We start from the raw sequence: 19,583 nt of genomic DNA on the forward strand, positions 1-19,583 counted from the left end.
GAGTGGTTTAATTTTTTGTTTACTGAAACCACGATAGTCTATCTCATCATTGTCACAGCTAGCGCTAAATCACTAATCACCAGTTACCAGTTAAGCACTTTTGGTGATAGAATATGATGTATTGAATTATCCCTATTCTTATTGCATAGGTCAACTACTATAACGAAAGACGTACACATATATATTCGTGTCCATGTCCAATAAGATTGATAAGTGAACATGTATATCGTTAGAGGTGTAGACAAGTATTAATTACTGCTCTTCCATCTAGCGGAGATCACTCCAATCACTCAATTGACACATGTAGCGCACGCACCCGCTAGGCACTTTCTGTGCATGCAACATGCGACTTTTTCTCGAATATGATAATCTCGGTGCAACGTAACAAACAACTTGCTAAGGTAAGCCCATCACGGGAAGCAATGACGACTAGCTACGTGATTGATCATCAAGCAATTCTCGTCATCTATTTTGGGGTCGGCCGGCATTCCCACTCTACACTCAAGGCTAAAACGGACAATTCACTCCGGCGCGCGCATTCATCATCACCAAATTAACTAACAACACTACAATTTCGGTTGCCCACCCATCCAGTAACTAACGTCTACATTAAACCACGTTGCCTAATTAATTATTTCCTCCTCCGATCCACGTGCAAAAAATGCAGACAGTGAAATGTCCGTACTGCCCCCGTCATTGTCACCGGACGTCGCCGTGTTTCCAGATTGTCGGATTTTGATCGGAGCTCCAGCTCAGCTCGGAATCGCAGTTAGTTTGTGTTGTGATAATTGATCTTAGGTTGTCTCATGTATATATATATGTGGTGCGTAGACACGTGAGCGTCGCTGTCGGCGGAAGCTATGAAAGACAGATGGAGGAGGCAAAGTTCGGCGTCCATGCCGTTTCACATGGCCGGGATGAAACGTCATCCATTTTCCACGTTGAGCTTATCTCCAAGTGGCGTCTTGCCCACCTGGCCCACTCCATCATAACCCACTCATGAGACTTCCCTTTAAACTCTTAAATGCCTTCTAAAAAGTTCTACCTTTAATTTTTATTTTTTTCATAAAATAGGGGAATAAAAATAAATATCAATTTTCAGTTTTTTGCTTTAAAGCCCTAAAAGTTACATTTATATAAGAGTAAATACCCAAAATGGTCCCTCGACTATAGCTAAATTCACAAATTGGTCATCGACTTTCAATTTCAACCAATTAAGTCCTTAACTTTGTAATTTTGACACGATTTGGTCCTCCATCTATTTGATCGTTTGTTGACCGTGATCGACGATCTTCAGAAGAACCTTCAGCTCTCGTCGAAGCACGTGGAGGCCTCCAGGATGACGTTGCACTAGTTCGGAAACACGTCGTCTTCTTCGTTCTGGTACGAACTCATCAACTACATTGAATCCAAAGGGAGGATGAAGAAAGGCGACCGGATTTAGTAGATTGCTTTCAGCAGTGTATTCAAATGTAACAGTGCGGTTTGGAAATGCAATCGAAACCTTAAAAACCGACGATGGACCATGAAATTACATATATATCCTCAAAAATCACAGTCAACAAACGGTCAAATAGACAGAGGACCAAATTGTGCTAAAATTACAAAGTTAAGGACTTAATTGGTTGAAATTAAAAATCGAGGACCAATTTGTGAATTTAGCTATAGTCGAGGGACTATTTTTGGTATTTACTCTTTATATAATTAGGAAACACCAATATTGTCCAAACAAAATTAGTACGTGAAAAAGTGGGCAGTGGGCTAAGGGTTTAAGGAAGTAATTAAAGAACAATTATGACTTTACAAGTGTTTTAGCATTTTTGTCTTTTAAGTATGTTGGTAAAAGAGTTGGATTTGTAACCATAAGTCTCGAGTTTGACACTTTGTAAGAGCAGTGTTGGTTTTTTTTTTTTTTTTTTTTTTTTTTTTTTTTCAATTTGAATATATAGGCTATAGACAACCTAGGTTAGTTTACCTCATCGTTGTTCTTTGCTAGTTAGGGTTACAAGACAGACTTCACTAATAGTGTATATTCAAGTAACAGTTGCGAACTTTCTCGAAAATCAAAAAATTTCTAACTATAAAATAAATTTTTTTAATTTTTGAAATTTTACAATACCAAACTTCGTCATAATTGCTAAAAGTCATGACTTAAAAAAAAAAACACTTGAAGTTTCTAATAGTAATATTAAAAAAAAAAAAAAAAAAGAATAACATGTTGACGATTTTTCTGATCACCGAAAAATGATTAGTATTATCAACCACTTTGATTGGTGGTCAGTGATATTTAGAGAAGTAATTTTCTAAACTTAAAAAGTGGTCAAAATTCAAAAGTGTGATAAGAGACCGTTATTTTTTATCACAGATTTTTTATTCTAACACTTTTTGAGTAGTTAATAAATAACAAATGAATTATTGTGAAAGGCTGAAAGATGTCATCAATAAGTGAAAAATTATATATGTATTATTAATTTTAAAAAGTAGATATAAAAATAATGAAATAAGAAATGAAATGGAAGACGCGCACAAGATTATTAAAAAAAAAAAAGAAAAAAAAAAGCAATATCTACTTTCATGAATCATCTATATTCCATGGATCTTTTTCATATTACTGTATACTCATAACAATCAATAATGATTCATCATCTATTTACACTGTGATTCGCACGCCAATCAACAGTAATATCAATTTTTTTAAACAACTTCTTATTATAATAATACTAGTCTTAACGGTTGATAATAAACAAATTAAAGAAAAAATGTCGTAGTAGAATTACGTTGATGTGGGTTTGAATGGACGAGATACATAAAGAAATGAAATTTATGTCGTGTACTTACACTATCGCAAGTAATTCGCAGGTGAATTGAACATGACTTGTTATGCTCAGACGAGAGAGAAGAGAGGATGAAGAGAATGATTTGAAATGTCGTGTACTGGACACTATCGCGATTAATTCGTAGGTGAACCTAACTTGTTATGTTCAGACGAGATAGAAGAGAGGATGAAGAGAATGAATTGAAGTGTGATTTGTGAGCACATGGGAAATGGCCTGGGTATATATAGTCACTAATATAACTGCCCCCGGTTCCAGCCACAAATATCACGTAAAAAGGTGGCAGACGCACCTCGCCCGTAAGCCGGGCGGGCGGCACACAAGTGGGGTTTCCTCTTTCTTTTCCCTTCATAATATATTTAAAAAGCTCTAAAAAGGTTGGTATTTAAAGGAGAAAAAAAGTTCTCCTTGAAAAGCAATGTGGGACAAGAGTTGTTAAGAAACTATGGGTATTTGGTTGGATGGAGTCCTAAAACTGAAGGAAAATGATGTTTTATGTTGTTTGGTTGGATGGAAACATTTTTCATTAGAAAAAGTTTTTCTTGAGAATGAGGAAAACAAATTCCTAACTCATGTTAGGTATTTTGTTTTTCATGGAAAAGGTTTTCCATGAAAAACTAATATGACAATTTTACTATCACCATTCTTTATTAATTACTCTTATTATTATTATATTATTATTGTTGTGTAGGGTTATATTTGTCATTATACACATTATTCCTTACCATTCCAAACTCAACCAAACAATGGAATTCATATTCCAGTAATTTCTTTTCCACCAACCAAACAATGAAATTTATTTTCTTGGAATTTATTTTCCATAGAATTTCAATTTCATTTCCCTTCAAATACTTTCCAGCGAACCAAACGACTCCCAACAATAATTGTTACTTTTAATCATTCATTATTAATTTAATAATTTATAATCTCATGACTTTATAACTAAATTTGGTCCAAAACATTTGATATACCCCACTTTCACTAAATAAAACTTTCCACCCTTCTTACTTGGAATTGAGGTGTGTTGTGAACAGGGACGGAGCCAGAAAATTAATTGAGTGGGGCAAAATTTAAATGGCGATATAAATGTCAATTACAAAATATCAAACCGGCATAATAAGATTAAAATACAAAATATTTTATAAATTACAATAGAATATTTTTATAGATTACACGATAATTAGAGTCGGAGTCCAAAATATACTTGTGTGGGGTGAAAATGCGAAAATATTTATGACAAAATATGAAACGTAATTCATTAAATAAAAAATTTTGAATAACACTATATTCATAAATACTTTTAAATTTTATTTTTTATTTTTAGTTAGATCAACTTTAAGTTTTTCTAAATTAATTTGAATACAATGAAGTAGACTAATGAAGTAGATCAACTAGTAAATTCATTCGAATAAATTTATATGAAGTATAATATAAACTTGTGTATTACATTAATTAAATGATTCATAAAAAGTAGATTAAAAAAATATTGAATTTATCTTGGAAAGGAATTAAAGAATAAAATAAACAAGTGTTGTTAATGAGTTTTGAACCCATGACCATATATTTTTTTTTATTAAAATCAAATTTAGAGTTCAACTAACTATACTACTCAAACAATTAATACATTAAACATAAATATAATATATAAACATTTAATGCTATATATGTATATATATACATACATATATATAAAGGGGTGGCGTAGGGGGAGTGGGGGCAGCTGCCCCCACTGCCCCCAGGCTAGTTCCGTCCATGGTTGTGAACATTTTGAATTAAATTTGATGAGTTTGGAAGAGTTTAGAGATATCAAAATGTGTTGGTTCAATTGAATCGGACTTAAATAGCGTAAACATTATTTGTAAGTTAAAAAAAAAATAAGTGTAATATATGCCTTAACACCCTAAGAAAAACAGTCTTATGTGATTTGTAGGATATTATAAATGAATATAACTTATTTAATATACAAAATAATAACTGTGATTTTTTTTTGGTTACTCAAAAATAAATAAATAAAAAGTCCACGAAAATATCACCTATGACCACATACCTAATCATAAATTAAATGAACCTTGCACAATTCTTTCACCTCTTGTCTACAATTTTATAATTATGTGCTGCGATCTTCAATTTCGACAGCCAATGAAAGTAATGGGTAAAGTAATACTCTATCGTGCATGATGAGAAGAATGTGAGCAAGTAGGGATCTTTTTTTTTTTTTATTATTATTATTATTTTAATACAACTTAATGAAAAGAAATGAAATGATTGAACATCCTCAATGATTGGAATGAATAACAGTGGCAGCCGTAATGAATTGAAGGGCATATTCGCATTTTTTAAGTGTTTGTACCGGTGGTATTTAAGGAAATGGTTTTGCATATACTTTCCCCAAATGCCCACTGAAAAATGATAATCGTTATTTTCTATTTATAGCAATTAACATCTCCATAATTATTTTATATTTGTAAAAATTTATTAACTCCTACCAACAATTGTAACGTTTTATCCGTTATTATTATTATAACATTAGGATAAGTTATGATAATATTCAGTATTTGATATGTGGTGCAACATTAATAACCTAATAGCTAAACACCCATGCCAAGACCGAGCCTATTGTTCAACCTCAGTCTAGGCCTCGGGCCACATGCCAACTGGGTTAATTTATTCAATCAGTGAATCAGACTCTACTAAGAGAGTATTAGCAATAATTAAATTTGTGATATTTTAGTACAAAAGTTATGTTTTACCTACTTGATCACCCTTTCTACACCTCATTATAGATACTACTCGAATGTGCTCTGAATGAATCACACTATGTGATCTAAGCCGGTAAAACACCGCAAGAAGATAAACCAACTTAAATTGTCCATAAATTATCAGTTCAACCCAATAAAATCAATAGACTTATATCTTTCCTATGGAGTCAAACTAAATATTATGGTTACCAAGTTCCTTCGCCTCATCATAATTGCCTACAGCTCAGGGTGTCTGAGTTGACTCGTCCAAGTCCTACAAATGATATGAACTTTGAAAATTTGATCAAAATAGTAATAATTTATTGGTTGTAGCTTACCAAATTAAAGAAGCTTACTTCAATATGGCAACATGTTTTAGTTTAAAAAGACAAAAAAGTAGCGGCATTTAATTGTATGTACAAATGGTCTTTACTTTTCTATCATCATGCATATTAAAACATCATAGTTTATAGTACTTAAAAATGAAATATTAAATTGAATTATGCTTCTCATATATACCACGCAAACTTATACGGTTAGAGTTTTCTCTATATACTTTTAAAATAATATTTGTATATACTTTATTTGTTTGGATTATATAATGCAAGCTAAGTTTAGTGTAAAACTCTAAAAATGCATAATTGAATGTGGTATCAATTTAGTTCAAGTAATACCAACATTTTATTTTAAATATTTAAAAATTGTGAACAATATGCTTTGAATCTCAATAGCCCAATCATCTAATAATTCATACATGATAGATTCGAACGAAATTATTTCATTTTAGCTTGAACATACGTTTTTTTTTTTTGTTAGTTACATATTAATATTTTGTTATACCTCAAAATGAAAAATAATAATAATAAAACACTAACAATTTAAGTAATAGATGTTTGATTTTTTTTTTTAATAATATTATTACAAATTAAAATATATTTAATTAATAGTGTGTGTAATATATATATATATATATATATATATATATATATATATATATATATATATATATATATATATATGGGCACATTCAGGTGAGAACAGGTGCCTAGGAAAGAACTAAGAACCAATCGTAGTCGTTCACGTGTCTAGATTTAACGAATTATATGTAATTTTTAAAAGTGACGCGGTGACATTTTTGTAAATAACTCGAACTTTGTTGCAAGTAAAATGTATTAAAAGTGCAAGTAATTGGGGCAAGTAAAATCACTTACAAGTGCAACAATTTTCACTAAATAGTACAAGTAATTTACCTTGTTAATATTGATGCACCTAATGATAACAACTTTCACATTGTTGCACTTAATGATAACGTTTGGTGCAAATAATGATAACGTTGTGCGCACTTAATATTGATACTCAGTGTACATTATATGTTGCACGTTTAATACATTTATTTGAACTTAGGTGCACTATATGAAATTATTACTTGCACTTTTTTTTGTCAGACCACGAGGTGTCTTAAGCATGTCTTAACTGTAGAAGACACCTTTAAGCCCGTATCATACTCAGATGAATCCTTGTTCGCATCGATAGACATCGATAGTGACGTGCGCAGAGGAGGTAGACTGGCATTCCATGTTGTTTGCTAACTATGCAGTCCAAGTATTCTGGAAGTTGCGCCATAAGACAACCGGAGACGACATGGACTGCTCCCAAACGGCCATATTTCGAGCCCTCCAGATTTCATAGAGTATTCCACAAATTTGCTCTTTTAAATCACCAAAAAACATTGTTGTGCTGCCCAACCAACCTTCCACCCACGGCATAAAATCATGACCATCAAGGTTATGGATTTGAAGTTGTGAAACATTCCACTTACGCCTAGCATATGTGCAAGTGCATAACATCCTCTTATAGAATACCACAAGCTGAGCATAGATTAGGGACCTCCACTCTCTTCCTAATCAAATTATTAGTTGTAGGCAGAAAGTGTGAGAGAGCTCTCCAAAGGAAAATTCTCTATTTTGGTGACTTGAAGCTTCCAAATATTGTTCCATATTGTACCATGGGGGTTATGATATGGTTCGTCCCTACAAGATTTAATTTCAGAAAATTTTAAACAATTCAAGAATTAAATTGGTTAGAGTTATTTTAAAAAAAAAAAAAATGGTTAGAGTTAAAAATTAGAAACTACATAGATAATTGAGAAAAAATTGAGAAACAAAATGATGATTAACTCATAAATTAATGATGGTTTATTATTATGTATTTCATTAATTACTACGCAATTTTGAGTTAAAAGCTATAGACTACATTGATAGTTGAGAAACAATTGATGAATAAAATAAAAAACTATAAATTACCTTGATAATTGAAAAACAATTGAGGAATAAAATGATGATTAACTCATAAATTAATGATTGTTTATTATTCTGTGTTTTGCTAATTACTCCGCAATTCCCAGTTTTGACCGAGTCATATTCCTTCAGGTCTTTCAATTGGAATCAATCTCAATCAATCATACGCATAACTAAGGAAAGTACTCCTCATTTTCCGCAACGATAATAATCTCAACCTATTTTACTAAGATAATATATATTTTTGGGGACAAAAAAACTTGCATTTATTATTATATATTTATTTATTATATACGGAGTATTATATATTATATATGGTGTGTAATAATAAATCGTATTATGTACAATGCTCGTTAATTATGCATAAAACATAAATCACACTAAAAATATAATATGTATGAGTCACAAATTTTAAAATACCATTCAATGTTAATTAATTAATGTCAAATATCATACGTCACAATTTTTAAAATACCATAAAAATACTCCGTAATATTTTTCTAATGAGATCGAAATTTGAGATGAATAATAATTTTTAATTTTTCCATTTAAGTAGTGAATTTTGAAATACATAAAGGAAATAATTATGGTAGATTCGTCTTTTTATTTTGCAATTGTGATTTGTGAGTTTATTAGAAAGAGTTAAAATTGTCACACGAAAAATATACATAAATTAAAGAAGTTAATTATTGCGTAGACTAGTTATTAAGTTGGCAATACACTCATAGCTCATTTGTTTGCTTATTTTAAATTGTTTCGATGATGTTTAATTTGGGGTGTAAATAAATCAAATATTTTAAATTCAGTTCTTGCTTCGAATTCGTATATTGTGGGTTGAATTTGAATAAATTGAATCCGAATCCGTATTCGGATACATATTTCGATTCGATTTTTTTTTGTTCGGATACGAATACGAATCATAGTATGAATATATATATATATATATATATATATATATATATATAGTCAAATCGAATACGAATAAAATTTGATATTCAAATATTTGACAAATGCGAATATAACTAGTTTTTCATATAGTTGAATTCGAATTAAATAATAAGATATTTGACTCGATTCTTTTTGTTTATGCTCTACCACCATATATTCAACATATATTACAATGAATTATGCATGGTTTGGGCATTTATTATTATTATTTATTTTTATTTTTATTCTCCGCGCTTATCCGAAAACTAGTATTTCGATGCGCAAAAAATAGTTGCCCAATATTAATATTTTATGTTAAAATTTTAAATTTATTTAGATTTTTAATATTTAAATTATTGTAAATAATAATAATAATAATAATATAAAACATTTCTATAAATTTAATTTTTATATTTTAAAAAATAACTAACATATAATCCCAATATATAATGTGTATATTATTATTATTTAAAATAAAAAATATATGGTGGATGAATGAGCATGGTAGCAATAGTGGAAAAAATAACGAAAGTTATAATAGTAGGGGTATGTTTGTCCAAAATGTTGTACAGTACAACATTTATAACATAATGTATCTTAAAATTTAACGGAAAAAAATGGATATAAGTAAAGGATATAGCTTTCATCCACGCTTATTATGTTTTTATTTAGATTAGAAATCTCAAATATATTGAGTATTTTAGAGTAAAGAAATATTTACTACGTATTTCTCGTCTTTTGATTAAAAGAAAATAAGGATAAAAAATGTAAATTATGCAATGGTTACTAAAATAGGAATGAATTCTCCATGTCTCCCCTCCCGATAGGCCAATTCTTCCCGATAGGCCAATTCTTATACACCACGATTCGATTTGTAAATTGTAATCAAAATATTATTCAATTTCTGCCCTCTGTATCTTAGCTGTACGAAACGGAAGAAAATTTGAGAGTAAAAACATAATTATATTTCCTCTTTTTTTTGTTGGGGGGAGTTATATTTCGCGAAAAAACCGGAAATTAAAAGAACAAAAAAATCCATAATTCCGCATTTTGTGTGGATGTCCTCACAGAAGCTCGCGTCTCTCACCTCTCCTTCGATCCGTCTTTCTTCTTCTTCTTCGTCTTCAATCCGTGCTCAAACTGTTTTGATCTCTCCACCACTATTTCTCTCCCTCTCTCTCTCTCTCTCTCTCTTCCGTTCTCTCTCTGTCAAGGTCTCTCTCGGTCTCTATATATAATTATATATATATCGCTTGGTGTTGATAATATGTATATTTTGTGCGGTATGTGATTGTATTCGTTTTGCGTTTTTAGGTTGAAGGCGTTGAGCTGTTGAAGTTTTGGTCCTTTTGGATGGTGTATTAGAGGTTTTGTGAGTTACACGATCTGTTTTGGAAGTTTTTGATATGCGACTGAGTTGTTAACTTGGACCGGATAAGCATGGTAGGAGCAGACAACAACTATGGAGCTCCCTATTTGCAGAAATTCAGGCTCTACGAGACTCGCTCGGTGCGTATTCCGTGTATATTTCGTTTGTTTTGGTTTAGACTATATGCGCAATTATGTGAGTGTTTGTGATTTGTTTCTCTGAATACGATTTTGATTTGATTTTCGTTAAGAAGTTTTAACTGTTTTGTTTTCCGTATTTTCCAAGCTGTTCTAGGAGAATCCTAGCATTATGATAACAATTGTTAATTTGTTATTGCGGTTTCGTCTTTCAAATCCTCTTGACGGAAAGGAGTTAGCTTTTGTGCTATGTGGAATGTGTGATTCAGATCAAATAAGGGTTAAGGATTTCAAAGTTGTCAAAACTTTAACTTATGGCTTAACTTGTAACTATGGTGCTTGGTCATCAAATAAATTTAAGTTTATTTGAAGGCAGCTTGGATTTTAGTTTTTTTTTTTTTTTTTTTTTTTTTTTTGAAAAGAAGAAAACAGCAGTATATTAATAAGCATCAAAAGTCAAAGCAGGAACTTTCTTTTAAAATTGGTCTCCATACTGATTAGGGGATTCCATGAACAGTTTGACAAGAAAAGAGCTATTTGAATAACATTATCTTCATCCTCGTGAATGCTGGTGTCTCTGATTTTTTTGCCATTTTTACATTGTAATGAATCTCTGGTTTCAATAGTTTGCATGGAGTAATGATTTTAATTTCAGTACCTAGATAATAACTATGAATTCTTATGTTCTATAGAACTTTTATATGATTGGACGGGACAAGAATAGAACATATTGGAGAGTCCTAAAGATTGACCGAACAGAGCCATTGGAGCTAAATATTCATGAAGACCCTACAACATATTCGGAATCTGAAAGCTATGAACTCCTGAAAAGAATACACGAAGGAAACAAGTCCACTGGTGGGCTTAAATTTGTAACGAATTGCTATGGAATTGTTGGTATGTTAATCTTCACCTCTCTGTCTCATAACAATGCTTTGTCTTTGCACAGAAAAGGAACTATATGATTTAGAACTAATCATTTTTTTTCTTTTAGGTTTTGTAAAATTTTTGGGACCTTATTACATGTTGCTTATCACTCAAAGAAGGAAGATTGGCACTATATGTGGTCATGCAGTCTATTCGATTACAAAGAGCGAGATGATCCCAATTCCCAGTTCTACTGTGCTATCCAATATGGCTTTTTCTAAGAATGAACACAGGTCTTTTGCCAATTCTACATGTAAAAGTAAAATGTCCATGGTACATGTGAGGAGACAGTATAGTTATGTTAACAGTGCTTATTTTTTGTATCTCAATGAGTAATGTGTTTCATTGAGTGGTCTATTTTTCCTTTCTTTTATTTTCACGTTCTTATTGGACAATACATCTTTAAAGACATCATACGTGTTGAGGTAATTTCGATACTTGTGGATACGTCCTTCAGTGTAACAATAGTTATAGCTCTAACAGAGATGCATTGATGTGACGCTCATATTCAGAGTACATCACAGCCTTTAGTTGTGTAATCTTCTGTAGTTAAATTATTTTATAGAACCCATTGGAAGTTTATTTCTGGCAAATGTACAGGGGCAAACCACACTGGTGTCCTGATGTTAATTTTTCATGTTGAATGAGACAAGGTATCACCAGGGTTGCAGGGGGAATTTGTTTGCTTTTCTCATCCTATTTATATTAGCTTCTGTTTTTAGTGTTTTCCTCTTTTAATTATCATATTAGCAGCATATTGCACTGTATTTACTTGCATTTGCTTTTCCTCCATTCTTTCTTTAATGTGATAGGTACAAGAAACTACTACGCACTGTGGATCTCACCAAGGACTTCTTTTTCAGCTATTCCTATCTTATTATGCTTAGTCTTCAGAAAAACCTAAGCAATCATGATTCAGGACTTGTCCTCTATGAAACAATGTTCGTATGGAATGAGTTCTTGACTCGTGGGATCCGCAATCAACTCAAAAATACTATGTGGACTATAGCACTAGTTTATGGCTTCTTTAAAGAGGTATTCATTATTTAAGATTTTAGGTCAATTATTTTATTTCTCCCTCTTCTTTGATGTCACTAGTTTCATTGTGTTCCATATTGGTGTCTCATATTTTGTTGTTCATCATGCCATTAACCTTCTTTCTTTGTATTTTGATCCAGTTGGAGTATATTTGTCCGGTATGATTATTTTGTCTTATGTTTCTTTTCATCCTGACTAATAAAAATAATACTTACAGGTTACACTTTCAGTTTGTGAAAAAGATTTTAAGTTGATCCTTATTGCCAGACGATCTCGTCACTATGCTGGAACCAGGTACATTACTTATAGTCATTGGTTTATTTTCAATGTTTATATAACACTTTTGGGTGCATTAGACATTTATTATTGCATGATAATCTTCCTTGGTTTTATTTATTATTGCATGATAATCTTCCTTGGTTTTAGTTACTAAAATTGTGTTCTAATGCTTCTTTCACAATTTTTGTTTGTCCTAGATATTTGAAGAGAGGTGTAAATGAGAAGGGCCGTGTAGCTAATGATGTTGAGACTGAACAAATTGTGGTTGAAAATGTTCCTGAAGGGTATCCTGTACAAATTAGTTCTATTGTGCAGAACCGTGGTTCGATACCTCTTTTTTGGTCACAAGAAACTTCAAGACTGAATATTAAGCCTGATATTATATGTAGGCTTGAAATATACTTGAAATGTTATCATTATCTTGTTTATTCACAGTATAGTCCAATAACCCTCTCCATTTACAGTGTCAAGGAAGGACCCGCGGTATGAAGCAACCAAACTTCACTTTGAGAACCTCATCAAAAGATATGGAAGTCCAATTATTATATTGAATCTGATTAAGGTAAATAAGGACGAGTTGTCTTGTATCTTCTTAATCTGTTCTGACATTGATTTATGTTGTATTCCTCACATTGCTCATGTAACAGACCCTTGAGAAGAAGCCTAGAGAATCTATTCTGCGTGCAGAATTTGCTAATGCTATTGATAATATCAATAAAAAGTTCTCCGACGAAAACCATTTGAAGTTCCTTCACTGGGATCTAAACAAATTTACAAAAAAGTTAGATTCATTCCTTCTCTGTATTTAATGGTTTTTTTTTTTTTTTTTCTTTTTTTTTAAGTTTAAAGATCCATTCTTGAAATTGTCTTTTTTTTTTTTTCTTCAGTAAAGCTACAAGTGTGTTGATGGCTTTAAACAAGGTGTCTGCTAATGCATTGGAATTAACTGGTTTCTTTTACTGTCAAGTAACTCCAGCTTCAAAGACAGCAGAATTGCTTAATTTTCCATGTGTTAGGTAATTACCTAATAAACTCTTTTAGTTAGATTTTCTGCTTTTGTGGAATTTTAGTTTCAATAGAATATTCACGTATACAGTCCTTGTTCTGCTTGTATTTTGAAGTGATATAGAATTATAAATTGAAACTCTTGTGCTTAATGAATTGTCGCAGTATGGATTAGTATAATTTCCTTAAAGCATACTTCCTTGTATTTATCCATGGATTTCGTTTGATTATCAAGAATGCAATGCAGCAACAAAGGCAATGGAGATGGTGCTGAGAAAGATGATCACAATGCTGTGAGGGACACTGACTGCTTGGAAAATGGGTCAAACTGCAGTACAGATGATTTGCATGGAGTTCAATCTATCAAGTGTCCAACCTACCAGAGAGGCGTCCTAAGAACAAACTGCATTGATTGTTTGGACCGTACTAATGTTGCTCAATATGCGTATGGGCTTGTTGCTATAGGCCATCAGTTGCATGCTCTAGGGTATATAGACGTCGAGAACGTTCCTTTGGGTTCTCCACTGGCGGATACTTTAATGAAGATATATGAAGAAATGGGCGACACTCTTGCACTACAATATGGCGGATCAGCTGCACACAACAAGGTCGATTATCAATTTTACCCAGTGTCGACTTTTGGTTTCCAAAGTGTTTGGCTTCTTTAAATGTCTCACAGTGTTGCAAAAATCGCGGCTAGGCGCTGCTTAGGCGCCCTAAGCGGTCCCCAGGTGCCTAGAGAGGGCGCCTAGCGATTTTTTCAACATTGATGTCTCATAATGCCAAACTTGTAATTTACAATAATGTTTATTTTGAACGTAAACAGATATTTTCTGAAAGAAGAGGTCAATGGAGAGCAGCGACACAATCCCAAGAGTTTTTTAGGACACTTCAGCGGTACTATAGTAATGCTTATATGGATGCTGAGAAACAAAGTGCGATTAATGTGTATGTCAAATATACTAGTTTTCAAGTTTTCTGTGTTTCCCATGTATTAAATCATCATAATTTCTTATTTGTATTTATTAATCTGTGTTAGGTTCCTGGGGCATTTCCAGCCGCACGATGGTAAACCAGCACTATGGGAATTGGATTCTGATCAGCATTATCGTGGTGGAAGGCACAGTTTAGCTCTTGACAGTTTAAGGTATAACTAATTTGTTTTATAGTTTCATTGGCGTTTCTTTTCTTAAATAATATTTCTGTGGATTCTAATATATATGCTTTGTTATGTGTTTAGGTCGAGAATCAAAAGGTCATTCTCAGATGGAAATATTATCTGTCCAGGTAACTTACCTGTTGAAGATACAAGTAACAAACAGCGAGCAGCTTATCAGCCTCCATTACCTGTTGAGTCCACACCTGATGTCTCAACATGTGAGAGCGAAATGTCATATTCCAGGTCACTTTACTATTTATTGATGCCACTTAAATTGCCATGCAGATGAACACTATCCTTGGATTATAAATGAATTTCGGGGCGTTTGGTTCACGGAATGTTAGATTACCTTAGAGAATGTTAGATTGTAGTGTGCAGAGTATATTAAAGTATTAGGATTTTGCTTTGTATATTTGTAGGTATACCCCCACTATGTCTGGTAGGGAGCTCTTCTCCGAAACCCAAGGTGAGCAGACTCTTGAACGTGGGGATTCCAACTTCTCGAATTTTGTAGATGTCGAGTGGCTTTCTTCGTCTGGAAATTCATGTGAAGAAGAGACATATGAGAGGTATATTACTCGGGGGTGTTGCTTTAGTGTCGCCCGATCTACTTGTAATTAAAGCATAACCAATGTTATATTCTTGCAGATCGTCAGTCGTAGGTTCCCCATCCAGTGGTCTTTCGTCAGAAGGCCTTGGATGCGCGTCTAAAGCAGAAACGAGCCTTCATGCCTACGACTCTGGATTTAGTATTAAGGTGAGAATTAATCCTTTATGTCGCAATTATGCTACTCCCGTTACTCCCGCTTGACTCTCTAAACATATTGAACAGACTACTGGAGATCTGAATTTCGAAATGGTTCAAGAAATCCATTGCCCGGGTGAATTTTCTGATAAATTTGTGCACTGGGTTACATTTGGAGACATGCTCTTCCCCTGATGATGTGTTGGGGCTTCCTGACGCGCTAAATCCGTTTAAGACCGTACCCCGATTCAATCAACCCATCCGAAGGATGCGGGTTACTGATACAATAAATTTACCGGCTACCAAGGTTAGAGATTTGAGAAAATATTGAATTTTTTGGTTACTGACAGATATGCCAAAAGAAAGCCATGGTGGATCTGCATCTTTATTTATTCATAGTCTAGTCCCCTTAGATAGGAACCCAAAAGTAAATATCCTGCGTATTCTTTCTGGGACTCCTTGTTCCCATGCTTGCTAACAATTGTCAAACGTTACTCAATTTTGTATATATCCAACATCTTTGGTCATAAATCCCAGCTTGGTTTTGCAGTTTTTAACGTCCTAAAACTTTAAGGAAGTTAGATACAGGGAACTTCTAAAAATTTCCAGAATTCAGTATCAAATGCAATAGCTAGTTTTATTCATTGTTGCCCATAATGTTTCCCTGAGTGCGTTGTTTAAGTACTTGCAATTAGGAATGACAACGTGATAGAGTGAAAAGTATATTCTCTGTTATTGTGACTCTGTTCAATGTATTTATAATATGGTTGCAAGTAGTAGCAGACTTGTAGTTTTGACAATTGTAATGAGGTTGTTTTCAACCTTTAATCAAATAATACATCTCCAAATAAATGAAATAATTCATAATTCATAACATTAAAATAATATTAAAAAATAAAAATACTCGAATATTAAATACTTAAATACTTCATCCATTCAAAGATTTAGAGTATCAAATGAGTCAACGGACGATTGGACTAGATAACATCGGACGTAATCAGTCAAGAAGATTCAAAGTATTAAACTAGTTTACAGACGGTTGGACTAGACAGCATCGGCCGATTAGGCCGATTTCCGTTACGGACGGCTGGACCAGACAGCATCGGACAAAATCGGCCGACTATGTCGATTTCGGTTGATTTTGACCGATTTCGCTGCCTGGTCAATTTTTACAACAGTGATTTATAATAAAGAATGGCAATAAAAAAGACTCTGTTCAATGTATTTATAATATGGAATGTCAATAGAACAAGGTAAGAAATATATTTCACCAACACTCCAGTCTAACAGTGACTCAATAGCTAAACAGATAAGGGTTATCCTGAAGTCGCCAAAGATCGAACATTGATCCCTTCACTAAATATCTTTTTCATCCTTCCACTTATTGAATAATATTTTCAATTAACTCTATAATTAAACTAATAATTTAATATAATTTCTATTATTTAAGTAAAAATATCAAATTTAATATTATTACTTTTAATATAATTTCTATTATTTAAGTAAAAATAACAAATTTAATATTATTACTCTAATAATAATATATTTTTGAATACACGAGTAAATTTGTAATGAGAATAATTAGATAATGGGAGAGACTCGGTAAATTGTATTTATAATAAGGAATGTCAATAGAACAAGGTAAGAAATATAAGAAATATATTTCAGTCATACTAATAGGAATATGGTAATAAATATATTTATAATAAGGAATGACAATAGAACAAGGTAAGAAATACATTTCATTAACACTTCAGTCAAAACATTTAAAAGAAGGTAAATTACAGACCAAATAACTAAACAAAGGCTCATCCTAATGCTGTCAAAGAAACAAAGGCTCATGCTAATGCCGTCAAAGATCAAACATCGATCCCTTCTCTAAATATCTTTTTATCCTTCCACTTATTGAAGAATATTTTCAATTAACTCTTTAATTAAATTAATAATTTAGTACAATTTTTAATATTTAAGAAAAAATATCAAATTTAATACTCTATTAGTGATTAGTCTAATAATAATATTTTTTTTTGAATACACGAGTAAATTTGTAATGAGAATAATTAGATAATCTTGTATCGAACTAACACCACAAAAAAACGTTGACATATTCAAACCAGGTAAATAGTTTCATTGCAAGCACGTTGAGAACATCCAAAACTAATCAAAATTCCCTAGAACTAGTGAGACGGATAAGGTTGTAATACAACATATATAAAGAGCAAACATTTCATCTATGGAAGAAACTCATTCCCATCTATTTTCAGTTCTCATCCCATCCACTGGGAGCCACATCTACTGCTGCACCAGGAACTGCCACAGGTGGTGGAGCTGCCGCATCCCATCCTCCAACTGGTGCGGCGACTGGAAAGATTAAAAGAGCAAAAATGAGTTGACAGAACAGATTCAATAACCCAATCAGCACTTGCTTCTAAACAACCGGGTTGCAATAGAAAAAGTTCAACCATAAATGAATACACTTACCCTCCTCTCCAGCCCAACCACCGGCAACTGGAGCTGCTGCAGGGACTGGATCAGCGGTCCATTGGACATCAGGAATTTGGCTTGATGTCCATTCACCAACACCAATGGCAGCAGCACCATAGTCTGCGTAATCTTGAATGGCAGGAGCTTCTTCTTCCTGTTGGTCCTTGGCCTCTTCAGGCTCTCTATAGAAGAAGAGATCCACCTGGCAATAAAGATGAAGAAGATAGGTAAAAGATGAAGAAGATAGGTAAAAGATGAAGAAATGAAAATTGAATAATGCATAAAACAACATAGAAAAAAGGGAGACCTATCAATATCACTAAAGCTATTACCATGATATCCCACTTGTGTCCGGGCGCAATAGCACCACGCATCTGCAGAACCATTCTCCCTAAGAGCCAGAATAGAACACCAATGCTGTGTTTTCCCTTGTTATTAGCAGGAATGCCAATATCAACATAGTGCATGGGAGAATCAGTGTCACAGAAAGCAATGGTGGGGATATTCCCAAGTGCAGCTTCCTTGATAGGCTGCAAACAGGTATTACACATAAAATAGTAAATAAAACTGAATAAATAAATTAGAAAGTTACCCAATATATTGAACTGACTGGTCATACCTGATGATCAGTCCTGGGATCTGTGAGGATGAGAAGACGGGGCTCACTGTAGGATGTTTGCATCTGATTGGTAAATGTACCAGGAGTATGGCGTCCTGCAATAGCTTGAGCTCCAGTGTACTGAGCAAACTTCAAAACAGCTCTCTGACCATAAGGCCTGGCAGATTGGACAATGATGTCCTTGGGATTCTCAATGGCAACAATCACCCTAGCTGCCAGTTGAAGCTTTTCCCAGGTCTTCCCAAGGTTAATGATATAGATACCTGATACAAAACAAGCATTACAAAATCAAATACTGGAAAATCTATACACAATTTTTTTTTTTTGTAATAGAACAACTCCACACATGATACAATATCATAGTGATATTTTGAATGATTTCATGCCGGATACACACTGCACAATACACATTCTCAAACTTCATAAGCAAAAAAAAAAGAGTGTTTTTTTCCCAGAAATAGACAAATTTCGGTCAACAACTGAAGACAATGATGGATCAAACAACATGCCACACTAACTTCTAGGCTTAACACTGTATTTCCTCTAGAATGACCAGATTCAAACCAGTGAATTGTAATTTTCATCTAGTCACTTCACAAAACCAATAAGAACAGCAAATCTCCATCCGAACAAGTTCAGGAAACATTAACATGATAAAAGCACACATATATGCGTAATATAATGACAGATCTAGCCAGAAAATCTATGTACAGCACACAAATACTTTGGCATATACGTAAACCAGGAATTCAAGATAGACATGTATAGATACAGTTAGAGAAACAGCTGACCGTCATTTCGGCGCTTGAATACATAACGCTCCATCTGAAAGTCACAGTTCTTCGTGCCGAGTTGGACCTCAGCTGCTAACATCATCTGGATGTCGGCCTCCTTAGTCGTCAATGCTCTCGCCGTCGCCATGGTTGCTTTCTCTTGCTCTTTCGCTTGCTTAGCTGCCTTCTCAGAGGTTTAGCGAGAACAAAGAAGTGAAAAGCACGGAGAGGAGGAAGAGACGAAACCCTAGG

General features: G+C 33.2%; 2 protein-coding genes across 4 annotated transcripts; one reads left to right on the forward strand and one right to left on the reverse strand.

The window, feature by feature from the left end:
- The first annotated feature begins 9,823 nt into the window (after positions 1-9,823).
- Positions 9,824-16,004, forward strand: LOC109187917 (phosphoinositide phosphatase SAC2-like). Of its 3 annotated transcripts, none has more exons than XM_019338323.1 (17): positions 9,824-10,010; positions 10,111-10,305; positions 10,995-11,199; positions 11,297-11,462; positions 12,042-12,264; positions 12,485-12,561; positions 12,744-12,931; positions 13,011-13,108; positions 13,194-13,327; positions 13,434-13,562; positions 13,787-14,159; positions 14,378-14,499; positions 14,591-14,698; positions 14,792-14,953; positions 15,130-15,279; positions 15,359-15,467; positions 15,543-16,004. In XM_019338323.1, exons 2-17 carry the CDS (start codon positions 10,237-10,239, stop codon positions 15,648-15,650), a joined length of 2,421 nt encoding a protein of 806 aa, XP_019193868.1. In that variant the 5' UTR covers positions 9,824-10,010; positions 10,111-10,236; the 3' UTR covers positions 15,651-16,004. The 3 variants fall into 3 exon arrangements, with proteins under 3 accessions (XP_019193868.1, XP_019193869.1, XP_019193870.1); XM_019338324.1 differs by having other exon boundaries at positions 13,799-14,159; XM_019338325.1 differs by lacking the exon at positions 9,824-10,010 and having other exon boundaries at positions 11,297-11,882.
- A 1,508-nt stretch (positions 16,005-17,512) lies between these two features.
- On the reverse strand, positions 17,513-19,579 carry LOC109187918 (40S ribosomal protein SA-like). Its single transcript, XM_019338326.1, has 5 exons — positions 19,350-19,579; positions 18,559-18,821; positions 18,272-18,469; positions 17,937-18,141; positions 17,513-17,816 (listed from the first exon to the last, which is right to left on the reverse strand). The coding sequence occupies exons 1-5, from the start codon at positions 19,477-19,479 to the stop codon at positions 17,716-17,718; spliced, it is 897 nt and encodes a 298-aa protein (XP_019193871.1). The 5' UTR covers positions 19,480-19,579; the 3' UTR covers positions 17,513-17,715.
- Positions 19,580-19,583: the final 4 nt, after the last annotated feature.

Source organism: Ipomoea nil, unplaced genomic scaffold, assembly GCF_001879475.1.
Source record: "Ipomoea nil cultivar Tokyo-kokei standard unplaced genomic scaffold, Asagao_1.1 scaffold1421, whole genome shotgun sequence".
NCBI lineage: Eukaryota > Viridiplantae > Streptophyta > Magnoliopsida > Solanales > Convolvulaceae > Ipomoea > Ipomoea nil.

Bases quoted from the DNA above. Each gene is read 5' to 3' on its own strand.
- LOC109187917 (XM_019338323.1), top strand. From the start codon at position 10,237: ATGGTAGGAGCAGACAACAACTATGGAGCTCCCTATTTGCAGAAATTC. The intron at 12,265-12,484 runs GTATTCATTATT...TAATACTTACAG, and splicing joins TTTATGGCTTCTTTAAAGAG to GTTACACTTTCAGTTTGTGA. The intron at 13,563-13,786 runs GTAATTACCTAA...TTGATTATCAAG, and splicing joins CTTAATTTTCCATGTGTTAG to AATGCAATGCAGCAACAAAG.
- LOC109187918 (XM_019338326.1), bottom strand. From the start codon at position 19,479: ATGGCGACGGCGAGAGCATTGACGACTAAGGAGGCCGACATCCAGATG. The intron at 18,822-19,349 runs GTCAGCTGTTTC...GTTTTGTATCAG, and splicing joins ATTCAAGCGCCGAAATGACG to GTATCTATATCATTAACCTT. The intron at 18,142-18,271 runs GTAATAGCTTTA...CTTTATTGCCAG, and splicing joins GACACAAGTGGGATATCATG to GTGGATCTCTTCTTCTATAG.